At 63.3% G+C, this 10,350-nt stretch overlaps 1 protein-coding gene across 1 annotated transcript; it reads right to left on the bottom strand.

Moving 5' to 3' along the window:
• Positions 1-3,527: 3,527 nt before the first annotated feature.
• Positions 3,528-6,781, bottom strand: EMIHUDRAFT_465504 (hypothetical protein; the record flags this gene model as incomplete). The annotated part of the gene is made up of 9 exons (XM_005761246.1): positions 6,308-6,781; positions 6,073-6,127; positions 5,525-5,716; positions 3,990-4,123; positions 3,865-3,946; positions 3,762-3,792; positions 3,692-3,722; positions 3,620-3,652; positions 3,528-3,582 (listed from the first exon to the last, which is right to left on the bottom strand). The coding sequence occupies exons 1-9, from the start codon at positions 6,769-6,771 to the stop codon at positions 3,528-3,530; spliced, it is 1,077 nt and encodes a 358-aa protein (XP_005761303.1). The 5' UTR covers positions 6,772-6,781.
• Between the last annotated feature and the right edge of the window lie 3,569 nt (positions 6,782-10,350).

Raw genomic sequence — 10,350 nt, 5'->3', positions numbered from 1 at the left:
ATCTCGAGCCCTCTCCGTGGCATCACGAGCCGGTGTGAGCTTGCAGACCCGAGACAAGTGCGGTTTTAGACACCTCAGGCCTGATACTGATGGGACTGGGCCAGGAGAGCGACAGAGAAGGCGAGGTGGTGAGCTGAGAGGCTGGAGCGTCCGCGTGTGACCTTGTCGCGGTGAAGGTGCCAAAAAGCGTTGTTTGCGGCTCTTGCTCAAAACTGTGGGAGAGAAGGCCTACATATTATAACTGCATGCATATATTTGGTGCATGAGGGCTGCGGGACGAGACATATCGGGGTCGGTGGCGCCGGTAATGACCTCCGTAATGCCCTCGCAATTGCCTCGGATGGGGTCCACCGAGGACAATCTCGAGCCCTCTCCGTGGCATCACGAGCCGGTGTGAGCTTGGAGACCCGAGACAAGTGCGGTTTGGGACACCTCAGGCCTGATACTGATGGGACTGGGCCAGGAGAGCGACAGAGAAGGCGAGGTGGTGAGCTGAGAGGCTGGAGCGTCCGCGTGTGACCTTGTCGCGGTGAAGGTGCCAAAAAGCGTTGTTTGCGGCTCTTGCTCAAAACTGTGGGAGAGAAGGCCTACATATTATAACTGCATGCATATATTTGGTGCATGAGGGCTGCGGGACGAGACATATCGGGGTCGGTGGCGCCGGTAATGACCTCCGTAATGCCCTCGCAATTGCCTCGGATGGGGTCCACCGAGGACAATCTCGAGCCCTCTCCGTGGCATCACGAGCCGGTGTGAGCTTGGAGACCCGAGACAAGTGCGGTTTGGGACACCTCAGGCCTGATACTGATGGGACTGGGCCAGGAGAGCGACAGAGAAGGCGAGGTGGTGAGCTGAGAGGCTGGAGCGTCCGCGTGTGACCTTGTCGCGGTGAAGGTGCCAAAAAGCGTTGTTTGCGGCTCTTGCTCAAAACTGTGGGAGAGAAGGCCTACATATTATGACTGCACCCATGGCCCTGGTGCATGAGGGCTGCGGGACGAGACATATCACGTTCGGTGGCGCCGGTAATGACCTCCGTAACGCCCTCGCAATTGCCTCGGATGGGGTCCACCGAGGACAATCTCGAGCCCTCTCCGTGGCATCACGAGCCGGTGTGAGCTTGGAGACCCGAGACAAGTGCGGTTTTGGACACCTCAGGCCTGATACTGATGGGACTGGGCCAGGAGAGCGACAGAGAAGGCGAGGTGGTGAGCTGAGAGCATGAAACAACGCTTTTTGGCACCTTCACCGCGACAAGGTCACACGCGGACGCTCCAGCCTCTCAGCTCACCACCTCGCCTTCTCTGTCGCTCTCCTGGCCCAGCCCCATCAGTATCAGGCCTGAGGTGTCCCAAACCGCACTTGTCTCGGGTCTTCAAGCTCACACCGGCTCGTAACACCCTACACACGGCCCTCGCACGCACATTACGAGCTCACAGACACCGCCGGCACGCACTCCCACTTCACACACGCTCAAGCACAACCCCACCAAAGCACAGTCCTGCTCAGAGTGGGCAAGGACCGCCACTTTGTGACCCAGGCCGCCCCTGGCTCGCCACTGCACTCGGCTCCTCTGCAGCTGTCTCGGGCTCTCCCACGACAGCACGCCGACGGCAAGCTTTGACGCCCGTCTGGTGGACCTGCTGCGGCCACGGCCGATGCGCTCATGCAGCTTGGTGCAGGCCTCAACTCAGATGCCGACCAGCCTGGTCGTGGCGGCCTACGAGCGGCGTTGTGTCCGGTCGACGCTTGAACGAGAGCGTCGAGCAGCGGGTCACCAGTGTGCCGCTCGAGAGCCTCCTGGGCCGGAATCCGGGCGCGGGACCACGGAACACGCCCAGGAGTCGACTCTCGCGGATAGCCGGCCACAGTCGGGCCGCCAGGAGCGAGCTGGCGGCGACGCTCAAAAAGGCCTCCATCGCGGGCGGAGGGGAAAAATCTTTGCCGATGGGGTCTATTAAGGTAGCTGCAAACCCTTCGCGCGAAACAGCGAGTGGCCAGATTGGTCGCGCCGCGAGCATATAGCCCGCCGTCTCATGGCCGCCCGAGACAACGCGCGAGCTCCACCCATCACGACAATCATAGCCGGCGGTCGGGAGATGCATCTCATCAGCGGGAGCCAGCTGGACGACCCGCATGTTGCCCGGCACATTGCCGGCGAGGCGTCGGACGGGGAACATCCGATTGGCGGCGGCTGGAGGGGCGGGCAGCATCTCGGGCGAGGCGGCGGCGGGAGCGAGTGACGCGGCCTCTTCCAGCTCACTGGGCAGCCTTCCCGCAGAGGCGGCGAAAGCGGCTGCGGAAGGCGACGAGGCGGCGCTGCTGGCGTGGCTGGACAGCGGCGGGCAAACCTGCGGGCGACACCACGACGAGGAAGGGGATCGTTGACGCAATGTCCTTCGGTTGCATCCCGGTCATTTTCCCTCCTATGGACAAGCTGTGGCTTTGGCACGTAGGAGGAGATTGGAGCGCCTTCGCGGTTGTGCTCGACACGCCCCGCAACCGTAGTGCGGTTCCCGGGATCTTTGACACGCTCGCACGCATCCCACCCGAGGTGGTTTCGAGGAAACGGGAAAGGCTAGCAGTCGTCTCGAAAAGACTTGCCCTGGGTCTCCCCAGGGAGCTACCAAAGGATCATGATGATTGGCTGACGACCATCCTGAAGGCGGTTTTCGTTGGCGAGGGCTAGGGGAGAGATAGGCGTGCGCTGGAGGGCGTTTAGCTCATGCCTCATGTACCGTGACTGTGCGTTATATTTTTAGTCCTCGCGGTGGCTCAGTCTTTTCTTGGTTTGTTTGTTCCAGCACGCGTGCCAGTCCGCGCCTGTGTTGAGCCCTGCGTCTGCTGAGAGAGAGAGAAGAGAAGAGAGAGAGAGAAGAGAGAGAGAGAGAGAGAGAGAGAGAGAGAGAGAGAGAGAGAGAGAGAGAGAGAGAGAGAGAGAGAGAGAGAGAGAGAGAGAGAGAGTTATTTATCCACAGCCTTCGATCTTAGTTACCCCCTCCGTCTCGGTGGCAAAATGCCTTGGCGCGGCCCCCCCGGACGCCGGAGCCCGGTCCCGGTGCCGGTCCCGACGCGACGGCGACAGCCCCGACACGCGCGCTGTGACCTGTGTCCTGTGAGGTGTGCGTGAGGTGTGAGGTGTGTGTGCTCAACGCCAAGAAAGAATTTTACATGTCGTGCAAGAAAGAACTTTGGGTCTTTGCGCGCACCACTTCATGACATATTTATAACACAGAGACACACGCATCAATCCTCAATCAACAAAACAGAGATACCCCTATAAGCTCTTCGCCCCGCATGCGCAGTCTTGTGCCGTCGTAAGCGCCGAGCGGGCCTCCGCATACCAGCGCCAACTCACATATGGCGCGCTGCTAGTGGGCGCGCGTTCATGCACCGACCCTCTCGAGCCCGCCGCCTCCCCCGCGTGTGCGGCCATGGTGCGGCTCATCGCGGCGGCCTGCAGCAGCCCCCACCCCCCCCCCTCCCCTGAAGTGGCCAATAATGACGGCTCCCGGCCGGCTCCGGCCGCCTCACCCCGGGCCGGGGCTGGAAGCCTCGCGCCCCCACTCCTCGTCGTAGACTCGCCTGTTCACAGCTAGAGGTGTGAAGAGACGCTGTTCACACCGCAGGCCCCCACTCCTCGTCGTAGACTCGCCTGTTCACAGCTAGAGGTGTGAAGAGACGCTGTTCACACCGCAGGCCCCCACTCCTCATCGTAGACTCGCCTGTTCACAGCTAGAGGTGTGAAGAGACGCTGTTCACACCGCAGGCCCCCACTCCTCGTCGTAGACTCGCCTGTTCACAGCTGGAGGTGTGAAGAGACGCTGTTCACACCGCGGGCCTCCGGGAGAGTTGCATCATGCGCACGTGGCACTCGCGCCACAAGCCGGCGAGCGCAAACACCTGCCGCATCCGCGCCTCGAGGAGCTGAATGAGGCGCTGCTGGTGCCTGCGGGTTCGGGTACCGTGGGGGTAGGGGTTGGGTTGGATACCGTGGGGGTAGGGGGGCGAGCCGTTGCCGGTGCCTGCCGATTGCCCGCGTAAAGGACTTTGACTGCGCGGCGACACCCTCGGCCGTCATCTCTTCGAGGCCGAAGTCGATGCGCTGCAGGATGGAGGCGAGCTCCTTGGGGAGGGGGGGGGGGGAGGAGTAGAGAGAGGGAGTAGTAGTGAGTAGTGCGTGAGTGTGCGTGCGTGCGTGTGTGTGTGTGTGTGTGTGTGTGTGTGTGTGTGTGTGTGTGTGTGTGTGTGTGTGTGTGTGTGTGTGTGTGTGCGCGTGTGCGTGCGTGCGTGCGTGCGTGTGTGCGTGCGCGTGTGTGAGCAGGACGGAGGCGAGCGCCTTCTTGCGGCCGATCGTGCCCCACTGGTACATCGCCCAGCCTGGTGGGAGATATGGGAGATGTGGGGAGATGTGGGGAGATCGTGCCCCACTGGTACATCGCCCCAGGCCTTGGTGCGCGGCGAAGACGAGGCGGAATGCGGCGACCTGACGAGATATGGGGAGATATGGCGAGATGTGGCGAGATGCGGCGAGATATGCGACCTGACCAGACAGCACGCCGGCGAGGGTCGAGCCGAGTCTAGCCGAGCCTCTAGCCGAGCCTCTAGCCGAGCCTCTAGCCGAGCCTCTAGCCGAGCCTCTAGCCGAGCCTCTGGCCGAGCCTCTAGCCGAGCCTCTAGCCGAGCCTCTAGCCGAGCCTCTAGCCGAGCCTCTAGCCGACGTCTAGCCGAGCCTCTGGCCGAGCCTCTAGCCGAGCCTCTAGCCGAGCCTCTAGCCGAGCCTCTAGCCGAGCCTCTAGCCGACGTCTAGCCGAGCCTCTGGCCGAGCCTCTAGCCGACGTCTAGCCGAGCCTCTAGCCGAGCCTCTAGCCGAGCCTCTAGCCGAGCCTCTAGCCGAGCCTCTAGCCGAGCCTCTAGCCGAGCCTCTAGCCGAGCCTCTAGCCGAGCCTCTAGCCGAGCCTCTAGCCGAGCCTCTAGCCGAGGGGAGCCGAGGCACTAGCCAAGACAGAGGGCGGCAGCCTCCGCCGGCGAGATCAAGTTCTCTCCCCCCCTCCCCCCCCCTCCCCCCCCCTCTCCCCCCCTCTCTCCCCCTCTCTCCCCCTCTCTCCCCCTCTCTCGCGACCTCTCCCCACCTCTCCCCACCTCTCCCCACCTCTCCCCACCTCTCCCCACCTCTCCCCACCTCTCCCCCTCTCTCACCTCTGCCGGCGAGAGAAAGTCGCGGCAGATGAAGAGACCGCAGATGTCAGCCACCTCGTGCTCCACACGCCAAGTGCCTAGAGAGAAGAAGAAAGACGCCGCCTCGAACAAAGAAAGACAGCGCCGCCTCGTGCTCGGCCCGCCAAGTGCCTAGAGAGAAGAAGAACGACGCGCCTCGAACAAAGAAAGACAGCGCCGCCTCGTGCTCCGCCCCGCCAAGTGCCTAGAGAGAAGAAGAAAGACGCCGCCTCGAGCAAAGAAAGACAGCGCCGCCTCGTGCTCGGCCCGCCAAGTGCCTAGAGAGAAGAAGAACGACGCCGCCTCGAACAAAGAAAGACAGCGCCGCCTCGTGCTCGGCCCTCCAGGCGCCGGAGCAGCGCCAGACGGCCTCGAGCCGGTCCATCGACTGCGCCAGTGGGCCGTACCCGGCGGCGCGGGCGGATGGCAGGTCGGCGGGAAGCATCCGCTGCAGCGACGAGCGCGGTTCCCGCACCGCGGACGAGGGGGGCGAGTGCGCCGCCTGCGGGAGCGGGGAGGTGTGGGGAGATGTGGGGAGGTGTGGGGAGATAGAGGAGAGGGGGCGAGTGCGCCGGCTGCAGGAGCGAAGAGGCGCCGCATTGGAAGGTGGTGCGTCGCAACGGGAGGGAGGAACAGGCGTGGCGAGGTATCGGGTGATCTCGGGTGATCTCGGGTGATCTCGAGTGATCTCGGGTGATCTCGGGTGATCTCGGGTGATCTCGGGTGATCTCGGGTGATCTCGGGTGGTCGAGGGTGGTCGAGGGTGGTGGAGGGTGGTGGAGGGTGGTGGAGGGTGGTGGAGGGTGGTGGAGGGTGGGCGAGGGTGGTCGAGGGTGGTCAAGGGTGGGCGTGCGCCGCCTGCAGGAGCGGCTTGTCCAGCAGAGGCCGCAGCGCGTCGAGGCCGGCCTCATACCTGCAGTCAGCCAGTCAGTCGCTGGGACACACGGTCCTAGTACGGACGACGGGGCACACGCACTCGCGGAGCAGACACACGGGGTGTTGCACACCAGGGCGGTTGTGTGCGTTCTCAGGGAAAGGCATCACCGCAGACAAAACTGCAATAGCCAGAGGGGCAGCCGGGGGGGGAGCATGCCTGAGCCCGTCCTCAAACTGGAGCAGCACGCGGGCCTGCGCCGCGCCGCCCTGCACAGTGGCGCAGTAGAAGCGGCCGTCCACCCACTCTGCTAGCACCGCCATGCCGCGCCGCACCCGCTCGCCATCCGCCGGAGCGGCCAGCGCCGCGTGTCGCTCGGCAACCCACTCGGGCGCGAGGCCCTTCTCATTGGACCCGGTCGCCGCCTCCTCCCACCACTGCACGAGAAGCTGGCTGTTGCGGTCGCGCTGCTGCACGACGCCGCGCTCGTACTCACGGCCGCGCCGAGCGATGACCTCACACCCGATGAGCTTCTCGCATTTTGTGCACCTCCAGGGCCCCGGTTCGGCGGGATATGCGGCAGCGGCGCGGCGCTCCCCGCACCCGCCGCTGCAGTCGGCCTCGTCGCGCTCCTGGGCCTCTTCGCGTGCCCGCTTCTGGGGAGGGAGCGTCTTGGGTGTCATTGGAACCAGATCTGATGGCAGGGGTTGGCTCTGGCTGTCACAGCAGTTTTTCTTTTTAGGAGGTTGAACGAATTTCTTTTTTAAAGCTGAGCGCTCCTCCCTAGAAGACAGTATCATGACACGCACATAACATCCCGTTCGCTCACACACACGACAGCCTGCGGCGAACACGCTCGCTGTGACATCCGCGGTTAGATGGCGATCTCCGTAATGTCGTCTGCATGACTCAAGCGCGGTGGCGGCGACCCTCAGAGCCCCTGCCGCCCCGGTCCCCGAACCCTCGCCTTGGGACGCCTGTAAGCCGCCCGCGGTTATGCCGCCCTTGCCACACGCGACCGCGGCTCGGAGATGTGCGACGAGCTCCACCACGTCCTGGAGGAGACGCGGCAAGCAGCGCGTGAGATCGAGCCGCTGCTGGAGGCGGTGACGACAGACGTGGGCACCATTGAGTCCGCGTTGGTCAATGGCGGCTGCGATGTGCGTGCGCCTGGCTTGCTTTGGCGAGCTGCGAACGCAGCCGGTGCTGACACCAGATGGAACTGGCCAGACAGCGACAGCTGGCTGATCGACGAGGGCGCTGGCTACTCCCCCCCGACAGCAAACGAGATCCTGCCCTACTCCTTACTGAGCGTGCATGCCAAGGCTGTGGGCGCGGAGGCAGACAGACGCGAAAGACCGGACCCTTTGCGCGATGCCTCTAGTATTGCACCCCTGTAGGCCTTCATCAAGATGCGCGACCATGAGTACGCCATTTTCTACTCCCAGAGGTGAGCGACGCTCGCGTGGAGCCCTTCTCCCGTGTGCGACAACACAAGTGCCAGCGACAGCACACAACAACACAAGCGCCTGCTAATTTGCGCCGTCGCCCTGCACAGTCTCTTCAAGTTTGCTGCCGCGGTGGGCATCTCGCGACGGTTCGCCGCCAGCCGTGATTACCGACGCAGAGGCCACCACCCCCACCCCACCCCACCCCCACGCCCCCAGGTTCACCGACAAGACGCTCTCGGAGCTCAGCGGCTTCGGGGCGTCGACGGAAGAGGACCTCCTGCAAATAGCGTCACAGCCTGGCGAGACGAGGCTGACCCCCTACCTCGGGATCGGCCGCCTCTCGATTGGGGACAGGATCCGCCTTGGAGAGGAGACGTGCACAATCGCCAGCCTTGGGACGCCCGCTACAGAGAGAGACATGCTTGACTACACCACGCTCACTCTCCGGAGGCCGCTTCGCGAGCCGCACGCCGAAGGTACCCCGATCGTGCGCATCGGCAAGGCTGTGGCACTGCGCGCAGTGTGGGAGGACGGTGCTGGCGGCGCGCTGCGTCAGTTCAACGCGCCTCAGCCCATCTGGGTGCCGACACTGGGCCAACCGCGGTGGTTCCGGATGTCATGGCTCGGTTGCCGCTGCTCGTGGCCGTGCACGCAGCTCTGCTGGCTCTCGGCGTGCGCATGCGGAGCCTCACAGCAGCTGGCGGCCATCTGGTCGATCCTCACAATCGCTTTCGAGCTCATCCTCCTCGATGCGCTCGTGAGCCAGATGTTCATTCAAAACTGCCCGAATCGCATCACCGAGTGGGAAGATTATCTGATAGCGCCGATGCCGATCGCCCAGCGGGTGGCAGCCATCGCCACCTACACCGTGTTCCCCCTCATCGTGGTTGGCTATCTCGCGGGCACCTCCGCCAACAAGTTGGTCCTCACCTTCGCGGACGGCGTGGAAAAGGAGACCAACGCTGACCGTTCCGTCTACGCTATCCTCTACCAGGCCCGCATCGTACTTCGCTCGCTCGCCGCGCGCCGGGAGAGCGGGACGTACGCCTACTGCAGCACCATCTTCTACGCCATAGTTGTCGAGATCCACACCGTCGTTATCCCTGCGTACCTCATTTTCGTGGCGCCCGCCATTGTCATGTTCGCCTACGACGCCACGCTGCACCACATCGCCAAGTTCTACATCGTCTTCACCATCATCCAGGACTTCAACAGCAACGGGCTCTACTTCCTCACCTTTGCACTCTGCCTCTCTCCCGAGACCATCGCCGAGTCCACCCGGTTTGTCGCTGGTAAGCGCGCGCTCGAGCAGACGCGCAGCGTCAAGTACTTCTACACGTGGGTGCTGCTCTGCGGCATGTGGGCCATCGTCTTCTTGCTCAAGCTCTACTACACTATGCTCTTTCTCTGGCTTCTCCCCATATTTATCGTCATCTACGGCGTCGTCATTCATGCCTTCCCCTACTGCTTTTCCGGCATCACCGCTTGCCCGCCGCACACCGGGCCGGCGGTCGAGTTTGCGGGGATCCTCACGCTAGCCGTCTTTCTCGCCTGGTTCTGCTTTGCGCGCGCCTGCTTCCTCTTCCCTTGCCTCTGTGCGCCCGAGGTGCCCGGCTGGCTCTTCTTCCCGCCAAACGAGCCTCCCGACAGCCCGGTGCAGGGTGACGTCGACTCGAAGGCATTCCTTGTCCTGCTACATCACCTGCGACAAGGCTTGCCCGTCCCCGAGGACTGCGTCTGGGAGCCGCCCGGCTGGACGCCGATCACCGGGGCACGCCTGCCGCCCGAAGGGTCCAAGGGCTAAGGTCACAGGTCGTACTTTACAGTGAAGTGTGTGTCGTGTTGGGCCTAGCGATCCTGCCCCTCCACATGCCAGTACAAGGTTCTTGTGGTCGTACTACAGTTTAGGACGGCGTCGGACGCGTCTAGTAGAGAAGGGAGGGGGGAGCGGAAGGCTGGATTCGATTTCCAAGCGTCTATCAAACGCACAGGAGTCACGACGCAGACGCGCACACAACCCGTCCCCCTGCAGACCCCCTCTCGCGGCGCCAAGCTCCGCTCGGCCTCGACCGCGACGAAACCGATCGCGTCAACTGCTAGCATCCATGTACAAGTCTGCGACGCTATCCGCGAGCTGCAGAAGGACCGATCGAAACCGTGAGCCTGCACCCTCTTGCGTCGAGGCAAGAGGCAAGCACAGCACTTGCGGATCCGGAGAAGCTTTCCCTTCCACCTTTGCTCCCTTCTTTTGCGCCTGCTTCGGAGCTGTCGCCTTCTTGTTGCCGTCGTCAGGGGGGGTGAGGGTCGGGGTCTCATGCAGCGGCTTCAACCTCTCGAGCACCATACGAGGTCCTCCCTCCTTCTCGGGCTCCGTCTCGTATCGTAAGTCCTCCCAGGACCATTTGAGCGGAGCCCCTCGGAACGTGAGGCGTGACGTCGTGGCGATGGCAAATGGCACCTGACGGACCACAAGCTCGTCCTGCAAGTTGTCGAGGGCCGTGCTCACCGCCTCTCGGATAAGAGTTTTGCAACCCCAAGTTCCAGCCTCTCGCTTAAGCGAGTCTGCTGAGAGCAGAGCATCTAGTTCTTCCAATAGCCGAGCTCTCTCCGTCGATGGCTCGGCCACGGCTGCAGCAGCCTCGAGGGCTTCGATGGAGCCATTCCACTCACGCAACCCGACTGCTTCCGCAAAGCGTTCCAGAGAGGAGAACAGCTCCTTGGTAAACGTTACTGGCACCTCGTAGTTGAGCGAGCCGTCGGGCGCGACAATCTTGCCGCGGATGTACTTCCAGTCGTCGGCCTCGTCGTCTG

The sequence above is a fragment of the Emiliania huxleyi genome, assembly GCF_000372725.1.
Source record: "Emiliania huxleyi CCMP1516 unplaced genomic scaffold EMIHUscaffold_72, whole genome shotgun sequence".
NCBI classification, from domain to species: Eukaryota; Haptophyta; order Isochrysidales; family Noelaerhabdaceae; genus Emiliania; species Emiliania huxleyi.
Note: the sequence above shows the minus strand (reverse complement) of the source record. Positions and strands in the feature narration are given on the sequence as shown.